Source organism: Arachis duranensis, chromosome 4 (assembly GCF_000817695.3).
Source record: "Arachis duranensis cultivar V14167 chromosome 4, aradu.V14167.gnm2.J7QH, whole genome shotgun sequence".
NCBI lineage: Eukaryota > Viridiplantae > Streptophyta > Magnoliopsida > Fabales > Fabaceae > Arachis > Arachis duranensis.
This window is the reverse complement of record NC_029775.3, coordinates 8,468,635-8,494,263: the sequence shown is the minus strand read 5'-3', so window position 1 is coordinate 8,494,263 and position 25,629 is coordinate 8,468,635. Positions and strand designations below refer to the sequence as shown.

The 25,629-nt window shown below is 33.2% G+C and overlaps 3 protein-coding genes across 6 annotated transcripts; 1 reads left to right on the top strand and 2 right to left on the bottom strand.

Moving 5' to 3' along the window:
- The first annotated feature begins 1,456 nt into the window (after positions 1-1,456).
- Positions 1,457-12,813, top strand: LOC107483145 (uncharacterized). Of its 4 annotated transcripts, none has more exons than XM_016103767.3 (20): positions 1,457-1,573; positions 1,660-1,798; positions 2,637-2,740; positions 3,771-3,857; positions 3,945-4,020; positions 4,091-4,165; positions 5,084-5,137; positions 5,790-5,849; positions 6,047-6,163; positions 6,957-7,051; positions 7,174-7,370; positions 7,950-8,047; positions 8,204-8,307; positions 8,382-8,547; positions 8,671-8,793; positions 8,995-9,077; positions 9,528-9,669; positions 10,408-10,437; positions 11,413-11,486; positions 11,610-12,813. In XM_016103767.3, the coding sequence occupies exons 2-20, from the start codon at positions 1,760-1,762 to the stop codon at positions 12,184-12,186; spliced, it is 2,301 nt and encodes a 766-aa protein (XP_015959253.1). In that variant the 5' UTR covers positions 1,457-1,573; positions 1,660-1,759; the 3' UTR covers positions 12,187-12,813. The 4 variants fall into 4 exon arrangements, 2 of the variants coding, with proteins under 2 accessions (XP_015959253.1, XP_015959254.1); XR_002373485.2 differs by having other exon boundaries at positions 1,483-1,798; positions 11,610-12,237; positions 12,577-12,813; XR_001590819.3 differs by having other exon boundaries at positions 1,484-1,798; positions 11,610-12,481; positions 12,577-12,813.
- A 4,023-nt stretch (positions 12,814-16,836) lies between these two features.
- Positions 16,837-20,633, bottom strand: LOC107483146 (U3 snoRNP-associated protein-like EMB2271). Its single transcript, XM_016103769.3, has 7 exons — positions 20,124-20,633; positions 19,643-19,994; positions 19,132-19,356; positions 18,659-18,878; positions 18,251-18,429; positions 17,949-18,014; positions 16,837-17,307 (listed from the first exon to the last, which is right to left on the bottom strand). Exons 1-7 carry the CDS (start codon positions 20,534-20,536, stop codon positions 17,230-17,232), a joined length of 1,533 nt encoding a protein of 510 aa, XP_015959255.1. The 5' UTR covers positions 20,537-20,633; the 3' UTR covers positions 16,837-17,229.
- A 1,535-nt stretch (positions 20,634-22,168) lies between these two features.
- On the bottom strand, positions 22,169-25,459 carry LOC107483147 (peroxidase A2). The gene is made up of 4 exons (XM_016103770.3): positions 25,149-25,459; positions 24,558-24,769; positions 23,210-23,375; positions 22,169-22,835 (listed from the first exon to the last, which is right to left on the bottom strand). Exons 1-4 carry the CDS (start codon positions 25,351-25,353, stop codon positions 22,354-22,356), a joined length of 1,065 nt encoding a protein of 354 aa, XP_015959256.1. The 5' UTR covers positions 25,354-25,459; the 3' UTR covers positions 22,169-22,353.
- Between the last annotated feature and the right edge of the window lie 170 nt (positions 25,460-25,629).

Genomic DNA, 25,629 nt, shown 5'->3' with positions numbered 1-25,629 from the left:
CAAATATGGATTCATCAACCACACAAAGCAGTTTCTCATTGGCATCTGTTCAAAGATCTCCCTGACAACTTCCATATCGCTATTCCTAATATACCCATCAACCATCACAGTCCATGTCACGACGATCTTCACCTCGTCTGGAACCTTATTGAACAACCTCCTAGCGAAGAAAAGAAAACAGAAGAGAAGAGAATAGAGGAGGTACTGCAGAGAGTGATTTTTAAATTTGGAAATTAGGATTTTTAATTTTGATTTAAGGACCAAATTGCACTAAAAAAGTTTACTAATTTATATCAGTTAGCAATTCCGTGTCTAGCGAGTTACAAAGGAGTTCAGATCAGCTTTCCAATGGTACTAAATGAATGGAATGTGCCTAAAGGACGACTCTGGGTTTTGGATTGCAATTTCAAAGACAAAAATAGATAATTATTAATTTTAGGGATTATTTAAAATTTTGAATATAATTACAAAGACCATTTTAAGGTTTAACTATTACATGGATAATTATAAAAAAAAGAAAAAAGAAAAGATGGCATTGTTTTGCTACACAATTATTGTATATCTTCAAACAGACTTATGAAATATCATGCTTAAATTAACCTGTTTTTTAAAAAATTCAGCAATTCAATTTGATTTCAAAAAAAAAAAGATTAATACAAATTATGTTAATTTTGTCACACACTCACATGTCATTAATAAATATAGACATATAAATTTAATTGATTATATGTCATTTTTCAATTTATTATGTAATATTTAACAGTGATACACAAACAAAATTATACAAAATAATAATTTAATTTAGTGGTATGCTTTAGAAACTAAATTATTGAAGCATTTAATTATTTGAAGACTAAATTGATTCATATTTAATTTTTGAGAGAATAATTTGATCATTTCAACATTAATTATTAATTATTTTATATTAGACCATAGTTTTTTCCTTATTTATTATTTATTTATTTGTCCCAGTTAGACTTAGACGATAGCTTTTCTTTGACTATCTTATGATTGCAAAATTTTATATCAACAGAAGAATGAAAATTTATCAGAGAAAAAAAAAAGTGTGATCCAAAAATTTGGAGACACGTTGAGTGCTTCCCGTTAGCGACTTAGCAAGTGGACAACAATAATCCTCCAACTTTGGAGGAGAAGCCATAAACAGTTCATGATATTTTGTATTTCCTTACCCATCATTTTTTCAATTTCATACAAAATCACATCAAATTATTATTTTATCTAAAGTCTTTCACATAAATTGAACTCATTTTTCCTAAGATTACGTATATAATATTATATTTGAAAAAAAATAATTCTAAAAACAATTGAACCAATCAATAAAAAATAGAACATATTTCATAAAATTATATATATTGTGTAATTCTCGTTAAAATGATTTTATAAATTTGTTGTGTGTTTTTCTTTTTTTTGAGAAATATTTTTTTCCCTCTTCAAAAAATTTCAAAATTCACATTCACAGTAAATATATATATACGAATGAATGCTTTGATGAAAGGTTGCAGTGCTATGCTATTCATTTGCTTGTAAACAATCTTTTCTCCCGCGATTTAAGGTGGTTTTTGGTTTTCACTCTCTCTTTCTCTCTGCTTTTCGCTTCCATTTCGATCTATCCAACCTCCTCGCTGTTCCCGATTCTAGGGTTTCCCCCGTTCCTGATTCGATTTGGGAACCCGAGCCGCTAGGGTTTCTGCGCCCTGCCAGATCCGATTCTTTCTTCTTCCTCCTCTGAGAATTCAAGATGTTTTGGCGCATGGCTGGCTTGTCTACTGCGTCTCCTGTGAGTTCCGTACTCGCTCATTTCATATACTTCTTCGATTTTTGTGCGTTGTTCTGCAAGCTGCTTTAGTGCACTGATTTGTTGGTTGTTTTAATTTATGTGGTGTTTTGCTCTGATTTGATTTTCCGTTTGGTTCTATGGAAAATGTGGCCGTACGGAGGGTTCTTGGAATTAATTTACTATGCGATTGATTTGATTTAGTTTTTGGATGATTGATTGTGGAATCTGATGCTGTTGCTATTGTGAGAATCAGAGTGATCGGAGCTTTGCCATGATTGGTCGATGTGAATTTTTCTTTCTGGTGGTGAAATTTGCGCAGTGTTACATGAAATGATGTTTTTGAAATTTGATATACTATTCCATAATCTTGGATGTTTTGTTTGGTGCATGAAGATCCCTGCCTGAATAGTACGGCGATGGATTTCTTGTACGTCTTACTGTTTGTTGTTACTGTCACATGAATTTTAGGTTCTCTTGGGGGAATTCTTTGTAGATATTATACTAAACCAACGATACTGAGAGGTGGTTGTTGGCTTAAATTTGCTTTGAATGAATTCAGAGATGTTTTGAGTTCGTAAGATCAGTGTAACAGTAGTAGTATGTACAAAATTTGCTGCATTGTAATTTATGAAAAGGTTTATTTTCACAACTAACAACGACGCAATTCATCCCAAATAACATATTTTTTCTCAAAGGTGTAGGAAAGCTTGCAACCTTACAGTCTAGAGTTAAAATTTGGATTGCATTTATTCCTTATTTCTTTGGGAGTCTGAAATCGATTTAACTTCAATTTGTTAGTGATTTTATTATTTGTTATGTGTATTGTATTATATTGCAGGTGGAGACCATTTTGGATAGGGACAATTTCACTTTGGAAGAACTACTTGATGAAGATGAAATTATACAAGAATGCAAAGCTCTTAATAGTCGCCTTATAAATTTGTAATACTCTTATTTCTGTTAGGATGAATTTCTTATTAGAATTTTTTTGGCTTTGTTTTAGTCGTTTTATCTGCTTTTCTTTTGACGAAACTGGTCTCTATGTAGTGAACTATAATATTATTCATTAGACAGCTTAAGATCTCAGCTTATGAATAATTACTTTTGTCTTGTGAATACTGCTTATGGGTGGGAATGGTATGACAAGAGATTTGCTTGAAATAATTAAAGCCGTTCATATTAACATGATTATTTATTAACATATTTTCATTGTGATCTGTCGCTTGGTGAGATAATTTAGATGAAAGGTTGCCATGATGACAATAGTAAAACACCATAGATTATTGGTAATTATGGGTCTACAATGAAATAATTGTAAACCAAAGACTAAAATATACACGGTGAAAAGATAAATTGAATAACTCCATTAACCCTGTTATTAGTTGACTTTCTTAATTCATACTGCAGTTTCAGTTATTTATTGTTCCTGCTTTGATTAATTTTCGTAGGATGATGTTAATGAAGTATCTTAGTGTAATTTTTTTTGGTAAAAATATTTTATGGATGCTTAGGTGGATTCTTCATCCCCCCTTCCCCAATCCACAATACCACATTTTGAAACAGCCACTTAGGAAAAGACACAGATTTTGTCTAGTAAACTCCTTAATGTCGTCTCTTGCTGCCTATGATTTTAACTCCGTATACTTAAACTTTTGATATTGGTTGTGTAATTGTGTTCTAGATAAATTAGTCCCTTATTGATACTATATTATGTGATTGGCCAATTGTTACAGTGAAACAACAAAGTCCCATTTCAAATTATGTCCTATTTCAGTATGGATGAAATGACATCATTATGTCCTATTTCAAATTATTTTTATTGAAAACACTTTTAAACTTGGTCATTCTTGATGGTTTTGGCTATCCCACCCCCACCCCAAGACAGTTAGGTTACCCTCTATCTGATTGGTGCAGTACTGTTGTTTTTCTTTTTTCATTTAATGGTTTTATGTTGTCTACTGCTGTACTGCAGTTTGTCTGGAAAAGCACAGGTTGAACAATTGATACGTTACATTGTTGAAGAAGCTGCTGAGGATGCTGAAAAGAAGCGAACTTTCAAGTAGGTTGCTTGGATTGGATATTGCTTTAAGTTCCTGTTTGGTAGATTTTTGTAATGATACATGTTTTTCCTATTATTCTGTAACAGGTTCCCTTTTATTGCTTGTGAGGTATTCACCTGCGAAGTTGATGCTATACTCACAACTCTTGTAGAGGATGAGGAAGTAAGACATTATATCTAAATGATTTTTTCTCACTATTTTTGAGAAGATCTGATTCATTTTTTTTGGGCAGTTGATGAGTAAGTTGTTCTCCTTTTTGGAGCCAGATCACTCTCATGGCAATTTACTTGCTGGATATTTTTGCAAGGTACTGATTTAGTGAGATTTGAATTTTACTGCATGCTTGGTCACTGTAAAAATTACTTTTGGTGTGGGAAGAGTTGAGCTTGACTAGAAGTAAAATTTCGCACAAAGAGTTATTCTGCTTTGTAACCTCAAACTTATTTGTGATTTCAAAACTAATGCTGGTTGAGTTGGTCTAAACTTGCTCTACAAAATTAGAAATTAGCAGTATGTTTCATAGTTGTAGAAATCTTGTGGTTTGTGATTTGTGTTGACTGGTGTGATACGATTTGCGACACAGACAATCCCAATTGGAGAGTGAATTGCTGCATGAATCATGTTCTAGGATTCAGGGTCCTCTTGAGTTTTTCTGGGTTGCATTAGAAAATTTGAGTTGGTGATGAAGACCTGACATGATCCAAAGCCGAAAAGACCCTGAAAATTTCACATTTTACCTTAAATAAACTAAGGACAGATGGGCAAAATTCCTATCATGACTTAGTATGTCCCTTGTGTGATGGTGCGGTGTGAGAAGAATAGAGCAAAGGATGAAGTTCTATAAAGGGGAAAAAATTGCTAGAGCGAAGGAGGAGGATGGGATATAACATAATCTTATAATTCTTTGATATCCTGCCTGTGGTATATGGTTTAAAATTAGTACATTTAGTATTTTGCCGTGATATAACACAGAATTCTGGTATATTCCGCATATACATTATGTATATGATCTATGATATATATGCAGGTTTACTTTTCACTCCTTATTCTTTAATTTCTTCTAATTTTTTTTTTTTTTGATTCAATGTCATTCTTGATTTACAATTTGAATAATTATTTGATAACTATGTTCTGTTTATTTTCCTTGTCGCTCATTTTAATTTATTATAATATCTTCTAAACAAATAATCTTGGGTGCATATTTATCAAGTTCTTATGTTGTTAGGTAGTTGTATGCCTGTTGTTACGGAAGACAGTTCCTTTTGTGCAATATGTTCAAGTAAGTCCACCCCATCTTTTATTTTTTTATTTATTCCACATAGAAACATCTCTGTATCACATTGAATCGTATAGTGGACGTGATTATTGCAGAACTAGACATTTTCTTTTCAATATTGCTAATTAATTGTTATGATAATTACAAGTTTTGCCTCTTTGTCCTCTCTTGAGGATTTATTATATGTACGTCTAAATCTATACATCTATATCTATACAATATTTGAAGGAGCCTGACCAATTTTTGTGCCAAATTTCATCTATCTATTTCCTATGAAAAAACCACCATCACCCACTTCTTAGAAGCAACCAACGGTAACTACTCATTCTATTTTCTTCTTCCTACTTCACATCCCTTCCATGCTTGGAAGTAACAGTCGTTAAACTCTTAATCACTTCCTCAAAATGCAGCTTTCTTCCTCTATGCAAATTATTTATCTTCCTCCTTTTCATTGTACAGATACCTAAAAAAAAAAAAAAATCTAACAGTGTCCTTTTTAAGCCGCTAGTGTTGCATAATGAATTAATTGTAACTATTTGTCATTGTTTTGAAAGTTCAAAATGTTGAGGTCTGAACTTTTCTGCATTTTGTGGTATATATTGCTGTGCTTCTGTGTAGTTGTAATTGCTAATATGTTGTCCTTATGGCTATCCAGGCTCACCAGGAAATTGTGAATAAACTAGTCGATTTGATTGGAATTACATCTGTTATGGAGGTTGGTTTATGGCACAAAATATATTTGAATTTTTTTAATGATATTACTTTTGCTAGTCACATGCATTATATTATTTTAGTCTTAAAAAGATATTTACTTCCATGGGTAACTAAGATTTCTATTCCCTTGTATTGTAGTGTGCAAGTAAATTGTTATGTTGGTAATAATTTTTCTTTTTTCTGTCCCTTAAAACCCAGGTTTTGATACGCTTGATTGGTGCTGATGAGCACATGTATGTAAATCATGTGGATGCAATGAAGTGGATTGAAGACACCGATGTGCTTGATATGATTGTTGACAAGTTCAGTTCTTCAGTAAGTAGTGTTGGTTTTCAAAATATCTATAAATATGGAAAACCCAGTTGTGGATATGCTACTATGTGGGAGTAGGATATTTTTTTTAATTAAAAATGTATATTGTTTGCAAGAAGATAATATACACCAAGATAAATGAAGAAAAACCATAAATGAGTCAAGCACACTATTCTCAAAAATCTGATAAGAACTGGTAGAACCGCTCCACAAAAGCTAGCTATTGTGGTTAGAGAGCACAAGGCTATATAAATCCCTACTTCTGAAATGGGACTCAAGTTGCATATCTTGCATATGAATCCTAACATAATTTCACAGCCCTAGTGCCCCTACAGGATGGTTGTGCACTAAGCCAGGGGAGTTGTCCTAGTGGAAGACTATGATGTTGTTAGACACCACTCACATTGCCTGATTTCAGTTTAGAGTCATGGTGGAAGGCTTTGATATCAATTGATAAGAACCTTGGGAAGAATCACACAACAAAAACCTAGCATAGTGGGTTGCAGAGATCAAGGGCTTGTAAACCAGCAATTAACCTCCTATATTTAAATGTGGGACTCAAGTCCCCATGCCTTGCAATTGGATCTTAACAATATCCAAGAAAGAAATAACCATATTTTACCTTCTGAGCAAACATCCTAGTAATCAAAAGGTCCCTGCAACATTTGACCTATTGCTGAGAAGCTTGAGTGAATGGTGTAATGATAATGCACGTAACCGTATTCTCTATTTCTCTTTATGAAATGAGGTTAGGGAATGATGTTAACAGTACATTCCTCTACTGTGGTTTTTACAGGATTCTCCTGAGGTGCATGCTAATGCAGCAGAAACTCTGTGTGCTATTACACGATGTGCTCCAGCAGGGCTTTGTTCCAAAATAAAAAGCCCGAGGTAGACTCCCAAGACAGCTTTTATAAACGAATGCTACCATATATTGATTTTTTTAGGGACTTGAGGTTGGTACATTAAGTGTTCTTTGTTTATTAATATCTTATATTATCTTCTATCTGCAGCTTCATAGGAAGATTATTCCGGCATGCTCTGGAGGACTCTCGGCCAAAATCTGTTCTTGTTAACTCTCTGTCCATATGTATATCTTTGCTAGATCCTAAGAAACTTACTATTGGAGGATTTAATGCATATAAAATGAATAATGGCTCTACGGTAACTGCAAATCCTGAAACCGTAGATGGCATGCTTGAGAACCTAGGTAAAATTTCTTCCCAGAAAGAACCTATTACTTCCATGTTTGATGTTAGAAAACTTTATTCTTTTTAGGATCATAAGAACAGATGAGGTCTAAAATAATGTTCTTTAATAGCTACCCCAGTGCCATTATTGCAGATGGTGTTGACAGATGTCAGCCAACCTGCCTTCACCACTATGATGCTTGTTAGGGAGTTTTCGATAGGTCTAGTTTAGGATTGAAAACAGACCTGAACCATGGCTGCAATAAGGCTTTTGAAATGAGAGGAACTGAATGGCTGTGGTTTGAGTTCAGTCCTCTTTCCAGGGAACTCACCATGTTCTTATATTCCTGTTAACTGCCTAGATTAGACCCATCCAAATGAAGACTTTGTGTGTTGTTTATCTCTGACTTGGGCGGTATGGAATGCCATCTAAGCTCATTTGCTTTTGGCGCTATGGCTAATATTTGACAAGTGTTTTGTACTAAGTGGGTTCATTTCAATTTGTTAAGTTAGTTTTGGCATGTGTACTTGTCTTGTTTTCATGATTTATTTTGAAAGCTGCTGGAGAAAATAAATGCTCATCAGTCTCTTCTCTGTAGGTGATCTACTCAAGCTTTTGGATATTTCTTCTGCCGAAAGTCAGTTGCTAACCACCTTTGGCAAGTTACAACCACCTCTCGGAAAACATCGTTTGAAGGTATGTGGACAAAATGCATTGCTTTTTGAGATTTAGTCATTGGTGGTTGACCTTTGCTACTGCTATTTTAAACCCTGAACCATGGTTTTGAAGATGTTGAATGGTAATTTTAGCTTTGCTTTGATTTTAAATTATTAATAGAACACATCCTTTCAGATTGTAGAATTTCTATCGGTCTTGGTAACTGTTGGTAGTGAAGCTGCTGAAAAGAAATTGATTGATCTTGGAGCAGTACAAAGAATTATAGACTTGTTCTTTGAGTAAGTTTTAGTAATTCTGTTATTTGTGGGGGTAGAGTTATCCAATTTTATTGCTAATACACTGAATATTGTAGGTACCCATACAATAACTTTTTGCATCACCATGTTGAAAATATCATAATTTCATGCTTGGAGAGTAAGAATTCTTTTCTCGTGGAACATCTTCTCCGTGATTGTGATTTTGTTGGGCGAATTATTCAAGCAGAAAAACATAACACGTTGGAATCTGGTGCAAACAAGGTGCATCAGCATTTTTTCTATAGTTCATGTCTCCCTGAACAAATTTTTTGTTTAAATATGTTCATCTGTATATAGATGAATAACATTTTAATGATCCGATTTTTATTTGCAAATACCTTGCAGCCAACAACACATGCTGAAAACAAAGCACCACCTAGGATAGGAAGCATAGGACACTTAACTCGCATATCTAACAAACTTGTCCAGTTTGGCAATAACAACAGTGTGATTCAGGAACATTTGCAGGTCTGTTACTATGTCTGCAGCAATTATTGTGGTAGGATTTTATAGTGCTTAAACTTGTATGGCTATACTGTTTGATGTCTATTGTTCAACCAGTTTTTTTCAGTAAGTGAATGTCTGTTGTTTTTGCTTTTTAATTGCATAGAATGAATGTTGACACTGTCTATCCTGAGCTCCCTTTCTCAAACTTTTCTGTATTCGCAGAGATACAGTGAATGGACAGATTGGTACATGAACATTCTATCAAAGCGGAATGCTGTGGAAAATGTCTATCAGTGGGCATGTGGGTATGTTCTATTGGTCTTAGCTCCATATTCTTTCTGACAAATGGTTGATCAGCATGTGCACTCTAAATGAGCTTTAAATTAAAATTTGCCCCCTCCTGGATGACTGCATGCTACTTACGATGGCAAAGATCCTATTGAGTGTTTTAGCTCCGTTGTGAATATTACTCTACCATCTGTTTGAAGTTTGTGGGATTGTAGTCATTCACTCATTTTTTATCCTGCTACAAAAAAGAATTAGAGTCAGTGTGCGCGTTGAAACCAAAAGAGCTTGACTGTGACTTTTTTTGTCGTTGAAAATAAATTCTTATAATTGTTGGGGTTATGACCTGTGGCGGCTTTTGTGTGGGTTCTCTTCTAACTCTTTAGTCTCCATCTTAGTGTGGGTCACAAAGTGCAGTTTTATGTATGTCTGTTGTCTTCTAACAACTATAAACAAATTGGTTGTTACAGGAGACCGACAGCGTTGCATGACAGGAATAGGGATAGTGATGAGGATGATTACCAGGATCGGGACTATGATGTTGCAGCCTTGGCAAATAACCTAAGTCAGGCCTTCCGTTATGGTATTTACAATAATGAAGACATTGAAGAGGTAAAGTCGCTTACATTAGTCCAAAGCTGAATGTGCTTTTCTTAGTGTCATTATTTATAGGCCTGAATTTTGAAACTAAACATGTATAATTTTTCATAAGAGCATTTCAAGGTTTATTTTATCAACTTAATAGTATTGGTTCTTGATCTGTTATTATTGTTGCCAGTTAAACAGTCTTATTAAAAATGGCTGGAAGTAAACTGAATACCTAAAATGATAAGTTGTGTGGAGTGTCAAAATATCAGGTGATTTAACTCAAATGCAACAGCTTTTTTCTGGGTCCAAGAAGGCCTAAAAGAGTAATTTATGAAATTGTCTGGTAGGTACAAGTGTACGAGAAAGTGAGTTGCAACAGTTTTTCCATTGTTATAATCAATTCCAAGCAGGGTGAAAAGCACATAGTTTTTCAGCTTTTTTGGAATTTGCATGTTATTCAGGTTCTTTAATTTAATGGAAATTGTGGTTCTTACTGAAAACTGCTAATAAACTCCTTAATTTCACCAGCTGCTACTTATTTTGTGAAATTGCTGATGAAAGTTTTCCAACAAATAGTCAGTTTGTGCTTTTTGCATGTTTTCCTCATGGACCGCTTACTGCTTTTGTAGTGGTTGATAGTTAATTTCTTCCAAAAGTTCAATGGCAATTATTATCCTGCTTTGTTTACTATTGTTTTGGTACCATTACTTATCAACATAATGTCTTCTATAGTTTTTAATTCTTGACCTAAATGTGTTTCAGGTTCATGGCTCGCTTGAACGAGATGATGAGGTATGCTTTTTAATTTTCCCCAGTACTAGGACTTGTGGTAAACTGAATTTATAATTACCTTTTTGGAAGTTAATTACTTGGATGTTCTCACATGAACAATTTAAACCTAGATGGAAAAGGTAATGTCTTGTGCAAGATTTGTGCTACATTAGGGCATTAGTTAGGTTCACCATTCACCTCTCAAGTATGTTGTGCATACAATACAGGCATAGATGTTTGATCTTCCAGTCTCCATATATTGTTATATGAGCTTTATACTGCTTGTTTAATGCACCTAACCTTGGGAAACTTTTGATCTTATAGTGAGTGGGTTATTGGAATTTAAGCTTTGTTGTTTTTCTTGTGAATTTCTTGACTGAGTGCATTTTCTAGTTGTTATTTTATAATTTACTGTTTGCAGTCTTTGCTTGAATTGGCTATTTTGATATTAATAATTATAGATCAACCTAAGAAAGAAGGGAATATGAGGAAGTTGAAATCCAATTTGAGCTATTTTTGTTCGTTGATAGAGAATATATATGAACTGTATGACAATACAAAGAGACTATCTATACCAACTTGGTGTGAGTTTTCATCAATAATAGTGCCTCAATATTGAGAATACTTAATGTTTCTACATTTCTTTTGAATATCCATAGTTTATGCCTTTTCTACAAGCCCTTTGTATATTTTGTATTTTTTTTGTTGTGGCCTATGATAATGTCTCCAACCATTTGGGTTGGTAGAAGTAGTAGTAATTCGTGGATGTCTGTTTCCATGATCTTAGCTACAAGGTGTGTATTCTGGAATTCAATCCCAGCTCTGTATATCTTAAGTTTTCACCTGCACAAATCTCTGCAGTCACTGCACAATTTATTTTATCCTTTTCTTTTTCTAAATTGTGATTATCATGATTGTCTTTTTCACTTCTTATGTTTCTTCTTAGATTTGTTTAATGACCATAATGAAGCTTCTGAAATTAATGATTATGTATAGCAGGATGTCTATTTTGATGATGAATCTGCAGAGGTGGTTATTTCTTCTTTACGGTTGGGAGAGGACCATGAAAGGTGAATGGCGTGCCTTTTTTTTGTCATTATTATTTCAGTTTTCTAAGTGGAATGAACTATCATTTCTGTTATGTTAATTTTGCTTTCGTTTGTTTTTCTCAACATTTACCTTGGCACTTGCAGTGGGTCTCTCTTTACGAATTCCAACTGGTTTGCTTTCGAGGAGGATAGAGATCGGGCAGTCAATGAGCGCTCAACTGCCTCTCTTGCTTCTTCATCACCTAATGCTGAGGAGAGTGCCATCAATACCAGTAGAGATGATAATGTAACTGGGGGTGAAGATGAGGAGTTAGCAGACACTGCAACATCATCACCTGAAGCAATACAAAAATTAGAAAATGACGGAACTGAAAAACCAGTTGAGTGGGTTGAATGGAGGGAGTCTTCTGATGCTGGTGACCCTTCTGGTCTTCCCAATGGAGAACCTGAGATCAAATCAGGGACCATAGATCCTGACACAACTAAGCCATCATCTGACTCATCTGGTGATCCGCCTACAAAGGATGAACCAGTGGATACTAAACCATCAGAATCTCTTGATGAGAGACCAAGCACTGAAACCTGTGAACCAGTTCAAACACAAAGTGAAAATCTGGATTTACATGCTGCTACTTCTGTGGATCAGGAATTGGTTGATGGTCAGGACAAGAAGCAGGATACAGCAGATGACAAAAAAGTGACTGAAAGTACAAGTAGCTAATGTAAATTCCTGTGAATTGCTAGGGTGGCTAACTATGCAACATTTAACCAGGTGGGAAGATAAATTCTGGAGTTTGGCTGGCAAATAGGACACCGATGTGTGCTCTTTCAATTTTTAATAGGAAATATTGATTTGTTATCCCCACCTAGTTCTGAAGCTAGAGATTCACTGTGTAATGGGCTTTAGCTCATGCTGTTAGGTGCAACTGAATTCTTCACCTGTTCATATCAATTTTTAGCTCGTCCAGTTAGGGTGCTTCTGAATTTTCACCTCTTTCATGAACTGTTCATATAAAGTACGTCTCGTCATTCCCAGTGTTTAGGTCTGGAAATGAGTTCCTTGCCTTGTCTTGTTCTTTCTCTTAATGTAACCTTATATGATTTTTTATAGGAAGGGAAGTCCCTTACTCAACTGGTTAACTCAAAGATCAGGTCGCGCGGATTGTTACTACCAGATAGCTTGATGAGTGCGAGTTGCACTTGTGCTCCAAGGGAACAAATGAAGAGATAGGGTATGTGTAGTTGAGCTCTCAATAAAGTTGTTAAAATTATACATTTATACTCTGGATTCTGAAACCTGTACTGGTTGGTTTCTTAAGCATATTGTATAAATTCCTTCCAAAACCTACTTGAATAGGCTGTTTAGTTGATGTGACGAGTTACACATAACTGCGATGCAAATGTGTGTAAGAGATGATAAAAATCAGGTATTATACATGATTTAGGTTCTAATCATTAACTTCGATCTCGTCACTCCGCTGGCATCATTAAACAACACGGAAAATTGTTATTGTACATTCCACGTAATGCTGAAAATAGTTTTAATTTTTGATGCATGATTAATGTAAAATTTTATTCGGTCATCCAAATAACTTTTTTAAGTAGTAAGTTTGAAACTTACAGATAGGGTTGGCAATGGGTGAGGTAGGGTAAGGTAGGATTTGGACTCTCTTCTAATTCTACTCTCGAATTATAAATTTTTTTAAAAATTTTACCCTATCTTACCCGACTCTATCCGTAGAAAAATAAAAAAATTTTAAACAAATATAAAATTCAACCATTTTAAATTTTATACATATTAATAAAGTAGAAAATAAAAAATTAAGTTTAAATTAAAATTAAAAACAATAAAATATTAAAAAATCTAACATAAAATTACAAATAATATGATCATTAACTAATTTAGTGATTATTTCAAGTTTTTATAAGAGGAAGATTGAAGGTTCAACACTCACTTTTTTTACTACATACATAATTTTTACATGTATATATTATATAAGAGGAGTGTTAGGAGGCCAGCAACTTTTGTATTTTGTAACTATCAATTGGCCATTAATAGTATTTTTAATGAAAAAAGATTTTCTCCATTTTTTTTCATTGGATAGGATAAAGTGTGACCTTTCACCTTTAATTCTAGAAGTGGGGCCAAAAACAAATAAGACAGAGAACAATGAATGATAAGATTAAATACTGGATACTATGTAGTTTTTTTTTACTGGAGAGGATCTTCTCCCGTTTTTAATGATATGAGATTACATCCAATGGTAGAAGATCATTCACTTAGTCACAAAAGTTGCTGGCCTCCTAAACTTTGTCATTATTATAATATATTAGGGGTACGAGTAAGGTAGGGTAGGGTATACTTTGAATCCGTACCCTATCCTACCCGTAGGTAAACCCGCACCGCACCCTACCCTACTCGTAGCAGGTCGGATAGACAATCCTACTCGAACGAGTTAGATACCCGCTGATAAGATATAGATTTTCAGCCCTACTTGCAGAGCATGAAAATTAATTTCAAAAACAAAATCACCTGTAACGAGTAAATTCCCATAGTAGTCCTCGAGATTAACGTCGTGCACCAAAATCGTCCCTGAGATTCCAATTGCACCAATTACGTTATTGAGATTGGAAAAAATGTACCATAGTAGTCCCTAACCCGTTTTCCGTTAATGACGCGCTGATGTAGCTTGATGACGTGGACCTTTGGTGACACGTGTCACCTCATGATGGCGTATCGGTCAACGACACGTGGTATGCTGACATAGATGAATATGCCATGTGTCACAATACTATTTTGCCACGTGTCAGATTATGCCATGTGTCGCAATGCTATTTGTCCACGTGTCATCCACTATGTTATCGTTACATGTGCACCAAATTGGTCCCTTATTTTGTATCAAATGACTCATTTTAGTCCTTGAAATTAAATGTCGTGCACCAAATTAGTTCCTTCATCAGTTTTTTCTCATTTTTTTATAAATTTAAAATTTTTAATATTTTTTATACACTAATTTTAATTATATTTTTTATTATATATATTTTATAATAATTTTTTTAATTAATAATGTTAGCTTGTATCATTAGAGTACATCTTAGCTAAAACTAAAATTTTATTATTGCCTCTTGTGTTTATTTGTATCTGTTTTAATACTGTTCAAGTCATGATTACAATAAGTACTTATATTGATTAATAGTGTAATATATGAAAAAGCCACCTAACTAAGTTATAGATAAAATGAATTATTATAATCGACAGTATAAATTTATCTTATTAATTTAGTGAGAAGTTAATTATATGAAAAATCGGACATTCTTAAAATGGATGGAATAATGAATTTATATTAGTTAATAAGTGCCTTATCAAGTATTCCTAAAATATTTATTAAAGTGTTAAATTTAAAAAAAATTATACTAAAGAATATTATTATACCCCTAACTTACACTCTTTATTAAATCAATATCAATATGTCACATAATTCTTTTAATAAAATATTGTAGAAAAAATTATATAATTAAAACTAATATTTTATAAAAACACTTGTATTTAAATAACTTGTGAAAAGATAAAATTAAAATTAGTATATTCAAATATATAATGAGAATTTTAAATTTATAAAAAAATGAGAAAAAACTGATGAAGGGATTAATTTGGTGCACGACATTCAATTTCAGGGACTAAAATGAGTCATTTGATACAAAGTAAGGGACCAATTTGGTGCACATGTAACGATGACATAGTGGATGACACGTGGACAAATAGCATTGTGACACATGGCATAATCTGACACGTGGCAAAATAGTATTGTGACACGTGGCATACCCATCCATGTCAGTATGCCATGTGTCGTTGACCGACACATCATCATGAGGTGACACGTGGCCAAACCATGAAGTGACACGTAGCACCAAAGGTTCACGTCATCAAGCTACGTCTAGGGGTGAGCACGGGTAGCGGGTGCCCAATTACCCGTCCGAATCCGAACCGAACCAATTAAATTGGTTCTGGAACCAACGGGTAATCGGGTCCAACCCGATGGCCTTTATTAGTGATTGGTTCGGGTATTGGTTCTAGAGGTGCGGAACCCGAACCAACCCGTGAACCCGGTCATATATTAATTAAATAAAAAAATTGGTATTTAATTAAAAAAATTGTATTTCTATTAGACAAAGATTATTCACTATTAATATGTTTAGATTTTAATGAATTTAGTTTTTAATGTATTTGGTGTTTAACATGTTTGGATTATTTCTATTGATGTTATTGTTGAATTTTTAAGATAAAAATTTGGTTTTTTTTTATAAATTCGGGTATCCAATTATCCAAACCGAACCAATCCGTTCTTAATCGGTTTGGGTTGGTTCAGGTACATACACAAAAAAACACAAATCCGAATCAAACCGAACCAATTACATTTTAATTGGTTCAGTTCTAATTTCATCTTAAACTCGAACCAAACCGACCCGTGCTCACCTCTAGCTACGTCAGCGCATCGTTAACGGAAAAGGGGTCATAAACTATTATGGTGCAATTTTTCCAATTTCAGAGACATAATTGGTGCAATTGAAATCCCATGGACGATTTTAGTGCACGGCGTCAATCTTGGAACCACTATGAGGATTTACTCCACCTATAACTATTTATTTACTTTCATTCTGCGGAATTATTATATGAATTCCGTTAGAAATAACAAATAAGACACCGAAATAATACCGGTGATTCCCTTCGAATAGCTGGAGTTCCCCCATAATCATAATTCCCTTCGTCTTGTTTTCATTCTACTCAAGCATCCCCTCCAAACGAGTACGATATTAAACTGCTTTGAATGTTTGATCATTCAAGTTCGGGGTATCTTCCGTTTGTTTAGTGAGTATTTGGTAGGTTTTTGCTTCCCCGTAAAATTGACGTTAAACAATCACAATTATTAAGCAGAGCGGAAAATGACTTAATAGTATAATCGATTTTGAACTCACAATAGTAAATTTTGGTTTGACTAAGATGAGCAATCTATAAAATGCAGAATTTATTTTTGTTAATTCCATTTAACATTCAGACATGTATTTAGTACAAATTATTTACGCATAAGGTCCTCAACTAAGCTTTTGTCTAATCTCAGGTGCTAGTCGTTGTAAGTATCGGTTGCTTTACTATGTAGGAAGAGGACAGATTGTAACAATTGTGTTAATACACATCTGTCAACCAACCATTGAATGATGATAGATTTTCGTGAGATAAATTTCACATCTCATCTAATCTCATCTCACCAACTTAGTGTATAAAGACACATTACATAATCACGCATCTGAAAATTATAACAAATGACTTATCAAGCGAAAAAGTGATCTTATATATAAAAAGCAAACAAGAAAATGTGTAAAAATCACATAACTCTAAAAGGTGATAAATTAATCTCAATCATCTATAGATCCTTAACCATTTTTCATACTTTGGCCCTTCCAACAAATACATAACTACAAAATTGTTTCAACAAGAGCTTTTCCTGCATCGATAATCACACCGTCTTCATGTGATTATGGGAGCAAAGACAACTGAATGGCACGGTTTTCCCTTATCAATTCTTCGTGGCCTTGTCAACGCATGAATCAAAATTCAGGAACTCAAAAAGATGTAACAGAACACTACTGAGATAGCTATTAAGAAGGGGGCCAAAAATTAAATGTAATGGAATACATATAACTGGGATCTGCGACACCTATCAACTCAAATGTTGCATTTAGTATTTAGTCAAAATTGAGGTTGCTCTTATGATATCTTAAGAGGTAGAATTGAAACTCCATTTCGAGCTTCAGGGATTCGTCCCCACCTGCCTAGACGAGGTTCCTGTAAGTAAACAAAGACATCTTATGTTAGGAGATAAACCGATAATTCTAGTACAGCAACAATGGCTAGTGAAAGGGATCAATTATATATAGTTTTTTTAAAATCTAATTAGTCGTATGCTACTTAAAATGATAGTGGGGGAACAACTAGACAGACAAGTTACTAGTAAATAAATGTGACGATTCTCAATTCACACAGACTCCCGTTTTAAAGTCCTGAAAATTTTCATTTCCGAGGAAATATCATTTATACGCCATGCTTCGTCAGACATGAATAGCCATAAATCCATTGTTAATAGTTATATCTTATATAAAACAAAGTATTCTTAGACTGAGTTGCATGCAGCAGGAGAAAGTTCATTTACTACCATGGTTATACTCACTTTTAGTTATATTCATACAAGAATGAGAAAAGCTAAAGTTTAGGCCAAAAAGGAGAGAAAGAGAACGCCAATGGCATAGATGGTAAGTGCACAATAAAACTTCCCATTATTCCTAAGCTGTAAACAACTGTTTACAGTCAAAGTAGAACCAAGGAAGGCTCAAATAAGTAGTGTGCCAGTTGAACATTGAGCTAAACTGTGTATCAAAAGAAAGAGCATGATATCATGCAGAATATAAACAGATTGAGCAAAGTGTTACCTGTCCAACTCCAGCAATCAGAAACTTTGCTGATTTTGCAATAGTCAAGGAATTCACAAACCCAACCTGTATGCAAAACGGTTTAATTAAGGGCCAAAATATTGAGTCATGGTGGGCTTTTCAACTGCAAAATCAAACTCAACATTTGCACAGCAAATCTAATAATGGGTAGGTGGTTCAACATTTTGGAAATTGCTTTTAATTGCACAATACATGATTTAGCATATAGAACTACAAATTTTATGAACAAAATTTCACAAGGAAAAAGGCAATTGTTTTTTGTAGCATTTCCTTTTACTTACCAATGGCACATTGTGACAAAATTTGATATTATTAGTCTCACTTTCTATTGCCCATAATCGAACAGAACCGTTACCAGCACCAGAGGCAGCAAGGTCACTATTTCTACAAACAGTCACCGCACTGACCCATGAAAATACTGATGAAGGATGCTGAGTCTCGGGATGGTGATGACCATTTTCTGTAGACAAAGATAATAGTATTACTTTAGGATTGTAAGGTAACTAGGTAAGTTTAACTAAGCAACACAACATATAATATAAATTCATGCATTGAGATTGCAGAACTTGCAGCTAGGAAGAAAAGCAACAAATAATGCACTTTGTAATTAACCATTCATATTTTAGGAGATCTTTGATTGAACAAGGCATATTGTATGGAAAGAATATTTAGGGTTTTGCCTAAGTTACCGCTGGGCATTCTTCCACCATCGATTTGTTCAGTTTCTGTGCTTTCTGTTGGTAAAGCATGAGCATTCTTCACAATGTAGGTAGGCTTCTTTTTCACTGCTCTCCAAAACTCAATGCTTCCGTCATCCGAACCAGATAAAAATTCATCATCATTAATAAAACAACAACATTCTAACGAAGATGCAGGTGCGCGAAATATAAGACGGGACTCTTCATGAACCTAGAATACACATCAAGAAAAAGACAATACAAAATTATACTCCCATATGAGGGGAAAGGGAAAGAAAACATAAAAAGTAAATTGAAGTCTGTAGCTCAAAAATTTTCATTTTATCACTAGAAATTTTCATAGACGAAAGAGATAAAAAGTAAAATAGCATTAAAAAGAAAAGTAGAAATCAAGCAGTATCTAACATACGAGTTGTTTAATAGCCAAATACTCTAAATTTCACTTTAGGGGAGAAACATAGTACCTTGAACATCTGCATGGTATGATCGCGCCCAGCAGTTAATACCCTTTCCTTGCGCAAGCAATCAATGCTTATCACTTCACTCTGGTGGCCAAATAGAGTATTCATGTAAGTTCTGTCTTCGACATTCCATATCTTAATCGTTCGGTCAAATGAACCAGAGAAAAGCTCTGAAGTTCCTTGTCTAAAAGCCAAACAAGAAACAGGGCCTCGGTGACCAGGAAATGCCTGTAAAAACAATAGACGAGAGTAAGAACCATTCTTTGCAAGTCCCAACAAAAATGTCCAAGATCCTATAACTTCAGTCATAGAAGAAGCCTGTGCTTCGACTAAATTACTATGCCACCATAGGAGAAACATGGTCTACATTTCCCTTGGTTTTCCATCATTTGATAACTTAATAGTGCAGATAACAAACAAATTGCAAAAAAAGAAAATGAACACTGTGACCTTGCTAAATTTCAAATCAATATAGTTATCACAAATTGCAGATTATTGAAGAATGAATAGCTACCTGAACATGCTCTCTGGTACGAGTATCCCATATATGAACATGCCTGTCAAGACCCCCAGTTGCTAAATACCGACCATCCGAACTTGCGGCCAATGCCAACACATGTTTACTCTGCTTCTTAGCTTTACTCTGCGGATCCTTCAATCCATGACTCTTCAGCACCGGATCACTCGGCCACCTATACTTCTCAAATTTCCCAGTACTCACATCCCACTGCATAATACTCCCATCCTTTGAAGCTGAAAATCCTTTCGTATCGTCCTCAGACAGGGCCACCGCAGTCACAGAATGCCGGTGCTTCACCAGCACCCTAAACCCAGCGTCAGTACCACTAGTCTCCGGCACTTGCACCCTAAAAACAAAATTCCCCTATGTTACAATTTCATGAAGATTGCAAACACATAATACATTTAACCTAATCTAAAACTAGTAAACTACAACAAAAGCTTGAAAGTGAAACATTAGGATCGTAATTTCTAACCTTGAGGCAATGGCTCTTCTGACTCTGCCACTCTCCTCTTGCTGGTCCTTGATGAGTTTCTCAGCAACGAGAGAATCTCTGAACCCTTCTTCGTCTTCATCAGCACCTTTACTCTCATCTTCATCTTCCTTCTTCTTTGCTGCATCGCGATATTTTCTCAAGAAGTCCTGGGCAATTCTCTTCCGAGCTTCAGCTCCGGTTTCTTCTTCTTCCTCCTGCTGCTGCTCGGATAGGTCTTCCCCGTGTTCCCCAGCGAAGAAGTCATCGTCGTCGAAGTCGCTGTCAATCTCATCGGCGGCATTGACATCGGCATCATCGCGGTTGGGCTTGCGGCGCTTACGTGAATCGTTGGCGAAGAAAGGGTCGTGAGAAGCAGCTTTGTGTTTGTTACGGTTCTTCTTGTTTGCAGGCATAGTGTTTGATGAAATGAATGAATGAATGAATGCGTTCCAAGAGAGAGAGAGAGAGAGAGAGAAGGTAGCTGCTTTTTAGGGTTTAAGAAGGAAAACAAAAATGAAGTGTGGTTTTAGCGGTTCTTTCTTTCATACAGCGGCCGTGAAGACTTCACTACTTTTTACATGTTTTGCCCTTCACTAATTTTTTTTTTTCCTATTATGGTGAACTAACAAAATGTTAATAAAAAAAGTATATAACTAACAAAAATAATTTTAAAACATATGATTGATAAATAAGTTTATAAAAATTTTAAAAGTGATAAAAATAATCAAGAAGATATATTCTTAAAAAAATTAGGGATTATATTTTGATGCGATATTTTTTGTAACTATTATTAGATAATTTTTTTTATTTTTATAATTTAATAATTTTAAGTTTGGTGATATTTTTGTGAATGATAATTTAAAAAAAAATAAAAATAAAGTATAGATATCTAAATTTGCTCTAATTTTTATATCCAAATATTTTAAAAAAATTCAGATCATATATGTAAATAATTTATTTATGTATTTTGTGATTAATTTTAGGAGTAGTATAAATTTTTTAAGACTATCTTAATAATTTACCCTTTTCTTGATCTAATACATGTATCCACTGAATAGAGTGAGCAATCACTATTTTATAGATATTTTTATCGATTAATAGACAATTTAATATTAATGTATATTAATTTACTTTCTTTCGCGTATATTCAAAGATCGTAATAGTAATAAAACATTAAAATTGGCATATAATGGTGAGTATTTTAATTTCTTAATTAGTGATCTTGGTTTATATCTTAAAATAGAAAAATATTCCATAATATTCCGTAATAAACTCAATCACAATACGTCGAAGGTTTTGTTTTGTTTTTTTTTTTTTTTGGGGTTCATGTCAAGGTTTGATCTTTAGTTCTTTACTCTGATTATAAGGCTTTGAGATTTTTATTTTGGTTGGGTTTTCAATCAAAAACTCTATAGCCTTCATCCATGGTCTTTTCTGGCTTCGGCCCTTTTCTTAGAATCATATATTCATACATTTTTGAAGCATTACCTAAAACAAATAATATTTTGGTGAACCCTAGTTGGGCTTTGTTCAACCCAAAAAGGAATTTTGTGGAGTAAAATTATGAAAGGCCTTGTCAAATGTCAATGAAAAATAACTAAGTCAATTAACTTCTATTTTCTTGACCAAAAAAAAAAAAATTAACTGCTATTTTGGTTATTTTTTGTTATTTCTAAAATGACAAATGATTCCTCAAAATTTGTTTTTTCTAACAAATGACTTCTCTTTTACAAAAAGTAAAAATTTTATGTTTAAATATTTTATGTACAAAGATATTTTTATTTATTAATTATATTTGAATAAAATAAGATAAAAATATTTTTTTATTTATTATGTAAAAAATATTTTTAAAATTTTTTTTTAATTTAAATTATAATTTCTCAAATTTTTTTATTTTTTTAATATTTTTATTTTTACTATTAAAAATTTGCTAAACACACTAAAAAAAATTTTTTATTAAATTTTTTTTATCAATTTAATGATACTCAAATAAGTACTTCCTGTATATAGAAGCCTAGAAGGGTATACGTAAAAATCCAACAACATAAAAAACACTCGAATCTCATATAACATTATTGGAAATTAAATGATACAAAACACAAATGGATATCCATACATCTATCAAGTACAAAATCAATCCCAATCCACAAACAACATGACTTATTTATGTATGTGAATATAGAAGATAACTACTTTAAAATTTCCAACCCACAATAAATACATAATCTTTTTAGGCTGAGCTAACACCCTGTTCTTCTGATGATTCTACTCTAGTAGCAAAAGTAGCCAATCCAGAATTTCCATTAACAAAGTTACATTGCTTTCTGATTTCACCTTGAGAGCCAGTTAGAACTCCAATATTACCCATCTTAATCATTGATGCCTTAAATGCTTCAAAGAAAAGAGTTTGGTTACTGCTGAAACTGTTCACAATGCTAAGTGTAGATGCACCAACTGTAGAGAAAAGTTCTTGATCACTCTGAAGCAATCCATTTAGAGATTGAAGATTGGAGAAGTATTTGTTGTCAAATGTGTCTGGGGTTGTTAAGTCCAAATTGGTGAGAGTATTCCCTGCTCCACCATTGGGGCAAATTGATCTAAGTGTTTGTAGATAGGTTGTGTTCAAAGTTGGATCAGGATTTCCAGTGTTGCTAAAATTATATAATCGACTGCTGAAAAATCTACATTGAGCTCTCCCAATTGTGTGAGCACCTGCAAATTTTCATACATATACAATGTTTTAAACATTTATAAACACAATCTTCGTTTTTTATTGACTAACATCTAATAACATAAATGATCATATCTCTAACACATTCCATGCTCTCCGCAAAAACTTTTTTCGGACTTGCGTAAAATTTTTTTTTTCTATAGACTTTCTGTTCTCTTATATTTATCTTATATTATTCTTTTTTCGTGGGATAACAAAGATCAAATTCTAAATTTTTTATCATAAAAACTCTGATATTATATCATCAAATCATTTTTTTTTTAAAGTTTAAGATAACAGAAAAAATCTATTATCATATATAATTTAAAACAGATGAAGCAACTATATAATTATTTAAAAAAAATAAATCATATACCTGAAAGTGCAACTAGATCAGTTATGTTGAGAGATTGATTGGCAAAAGTAGAGATAAGTTGACTAAGGTTGAAGTTTGGAGCCGGAAGTTTTTGATTAGCAAGGGTAAAGTTTGCTGTTAAACTATCTCTTCTTCCCAATGGAACTTTCCAATCAGGACCATGAGCCTGTAAATATATATAGTTGTACAAGTTTACAAGAAAGTAAGGTTTTCAGAAAATTAAAACAGATCTGCAAAATTAAAAATATATGAAATTAAAACTTAGTTGGTGTATTATATATGTAAGTTGTAGTTAGTGCCTTCTAATGATTTATTTCTTCAAGCTCATTTTTATTTCCTCTGTTTTAGTTACTAGATCAGTATATCAACATTATTCCCAATAAAGAAATCTAAATTCTAAAGGATATAGCATCAAATGACCAAAAGCCAAATGTATATTAACGGATTTAGATAAAATCCTTTTTTAGTATCTCACATTTTGAGTTAAGTTTTAATTTCATTTTTGTGTTAAAAATATTGTATTTTTGGCTTAAACATCTTATATTTTATTATTATAATATTGATAAATTATTTTTTTAAAAAGATTATTTTTATTATATGATAAAAATAAAATAAAAAAATATTTTAAATTTTAGTTTAGAATTTAATTTAAATTTGAGATTAGAGAGTACTTTGTTCTAATAGTTTGTTATCATGGAAGATGAAAAACTTTTTTTTTGAGAAATATTATTTGTACACCAAAATCAGCCACTAAAATTAGTTACCAATGTATTTGTGTATAAATATATGTGTGGTTTAATTTATTTTCAATATGTATTTGTATTTTAACATGTATTTTATACTGGTGACTAACTTTGGTGGCTGATTTTGGTATACACGTAGCATAACTATTTTTTTTTCCAAAAAGAATCCTATTTTGTTTCTTTTCAAAGTTGTATATAAGGAGTCCGTACCAAATCCCTAATGGCTAATGAAACAAAGTGAAAGTGAAGTTGGAATGGTATGCATAATTTTGCCGTTAAAAAAGTAGTGGTTGTACTAATCCATTTGGGGCAGTTTAAAAACAATATTATTAAAAGAATAAAGTGCTACCTAGTAACTAGTACCAACATAAAAGATAGTTGATAATTTATCTATTTTGGGTAATTTTTAAAATTTAAACTAGACATATACACAACTTCATAATAATTACTTGGCAATTTTCTATTAGCTCACAACATAAAACCGGTTTAACACTTTCCATGCATGATATAATTAGATTGTAAAAATAATACCTACAAAACTAAACCTTTTAATAAACTAGATACCAGTGAAATTCAACCAAGAAATGCATGGATCAAGATCCTACCAAAACAGATGAAATTTCTGCAGCAAGTGCAAGAATATCGGCACAAGAAACAACACCAGGACAAGCATTTTCAACCGCTGTTTTGATGTTATTCACAACATCTAAGCCTCTTATTGAGTTGTTGTTTGGTCCTGCACCTTGTTCACTCACTATGGTACTTGTGCTATTCAGCAAAATTGATGCATCACAACCCTGCCACAAGCAACAATAATTATTGAATATTTTTACATAATTGACTGTTAGTGTAAATATAACAAATAAATAAGTGTTTATAAATGCCTAGTCTATAATCTATATAGTCTCACCGAAGAACATACGCACATAGCATAAGTAACATTAGAAGTCAAACTAAAATATTAGTATTAGTTTTGGGTCATAATTATAGAGAAAAATAAAGAAAGAAATCTGTAGAATAAGGAAAAGTATGGAGAAGTCCATATTATTATTGATGTTGAATACAAGGTGGAGAAGAACTTCAAAGAGAGGACAAAATGGGAGCAAATGCCATCCGACAAGAACTAGATTTTAATGTACACATGATTTTCTATAAAAAAATATATTTTATGATATAATAATAATAATAATAATAATAATAATAATAAATGAGACTACCAAGCATTCTTGGGTCAGATTTTGAAACGTTTCTTATAACTTCTCTAACAATGGAATGAACATTGGCACAAGTGTTTTTGTAAAATGATGGATCTAACTGTGCATCTGAGGAAAATGGAAGTGCTCCAAGCATGAGCATAGTCATAACCACAAAACAGAACAACCTTACATGAAAGGACCTCATTTTTAAAGTGTTCACAACAAAAGACTCGTAGTTCTATGTCTGGTTTGCTTCATATTTTTACCTGGCAGAGAAGGCCCTATTTATAGAGAGAAACATGCATGTTTGTATATTATACACCTATGGGTCATAATAAATACAACTATTTTATTTCATCTGTGATTCAAATTTTCAATCACATGCAATGCAACTTTTGAGAAAGCCTGTGCGTGTGTACTATCTGAACTTTGGTTTAATTGATTTGGTGTATATACAGGGTGTTAGGTGTATATACAGGGA

What these genes read in the sequence shown, in the direction of transcription:
- LOC107483145 (XM_016103767.3), top strand. Translation starts at nt 1,760, where the DNA reads ATGTTTTGGCGCATGGCTGGCTTGTCTACTGCGTCTCCT. An exon ending in GAATTACATCTGTTATGGAG is followed by an intron (nt 5,850 to 6,046) that starts GTTGGTTTATGG and finishes CTTAAAACCCAG; the next exon opens with GTTTTGATACGCTTGATTGG. An exon ending in TGGCATGCTTGAGAACCTAG is followed by an intron (nt 7,371 to 7,949) that starts GTAAAATTTCTT and finishes TCTTCTCTGTAG; the next exon opens with GTGATCTACTCAAGCTTTTG.
- LOC107483147 (XM_016103770.3), bottom strand. Translation starts at nt 25,353, where the DNA reads ATGAGGTCCTTTCATGTAAGGTTGTTCTGTTTTGTGGTTATGACTATG. An exon ending in TAGTCTCATTTATTATTATT is followed by an intron (nt 24,770 to 25,148) that starts ATTATTATTATT and finishes AAATATTCAATA; the next exon opens with ATTATTGTTGCTTGTGGCAG. An exon ending in TGATCTAGTTGCACTTTCAG is followed by an intron (nt 22,836 to 23,209) that starts GTATATGATTTA and finishes GAAAATTTGCAG; the next exon opens with GTGCTCACACAATTGGGAGA.
- LOC107483146 (XM_016103769.3), bottom strand. Translation starts at nt 20,536, where the DNA reads ATGCCTGCAAACAAGAAGAACCGTAACAAACACAAAGCTGCTTCTCAC. An exon ending in ATACCATGCAGATGTTCAAG is followed by an intron (nt 18,879 to 19,131) that starts GTACTATGTTTC and finishes TGTGTATTCTAG; the next exon opens with GTTCATGAAGAGTCCCGTCT. An exon ending in TGATTGCTGGAGTTGGACAG is followed by an intron (nt 17,308 to 17,948) that starts GTAACACTTTGC and finishes GTTTACTTACAG; the next exon opens with GAACCTCGTCTAGGCAGGTG.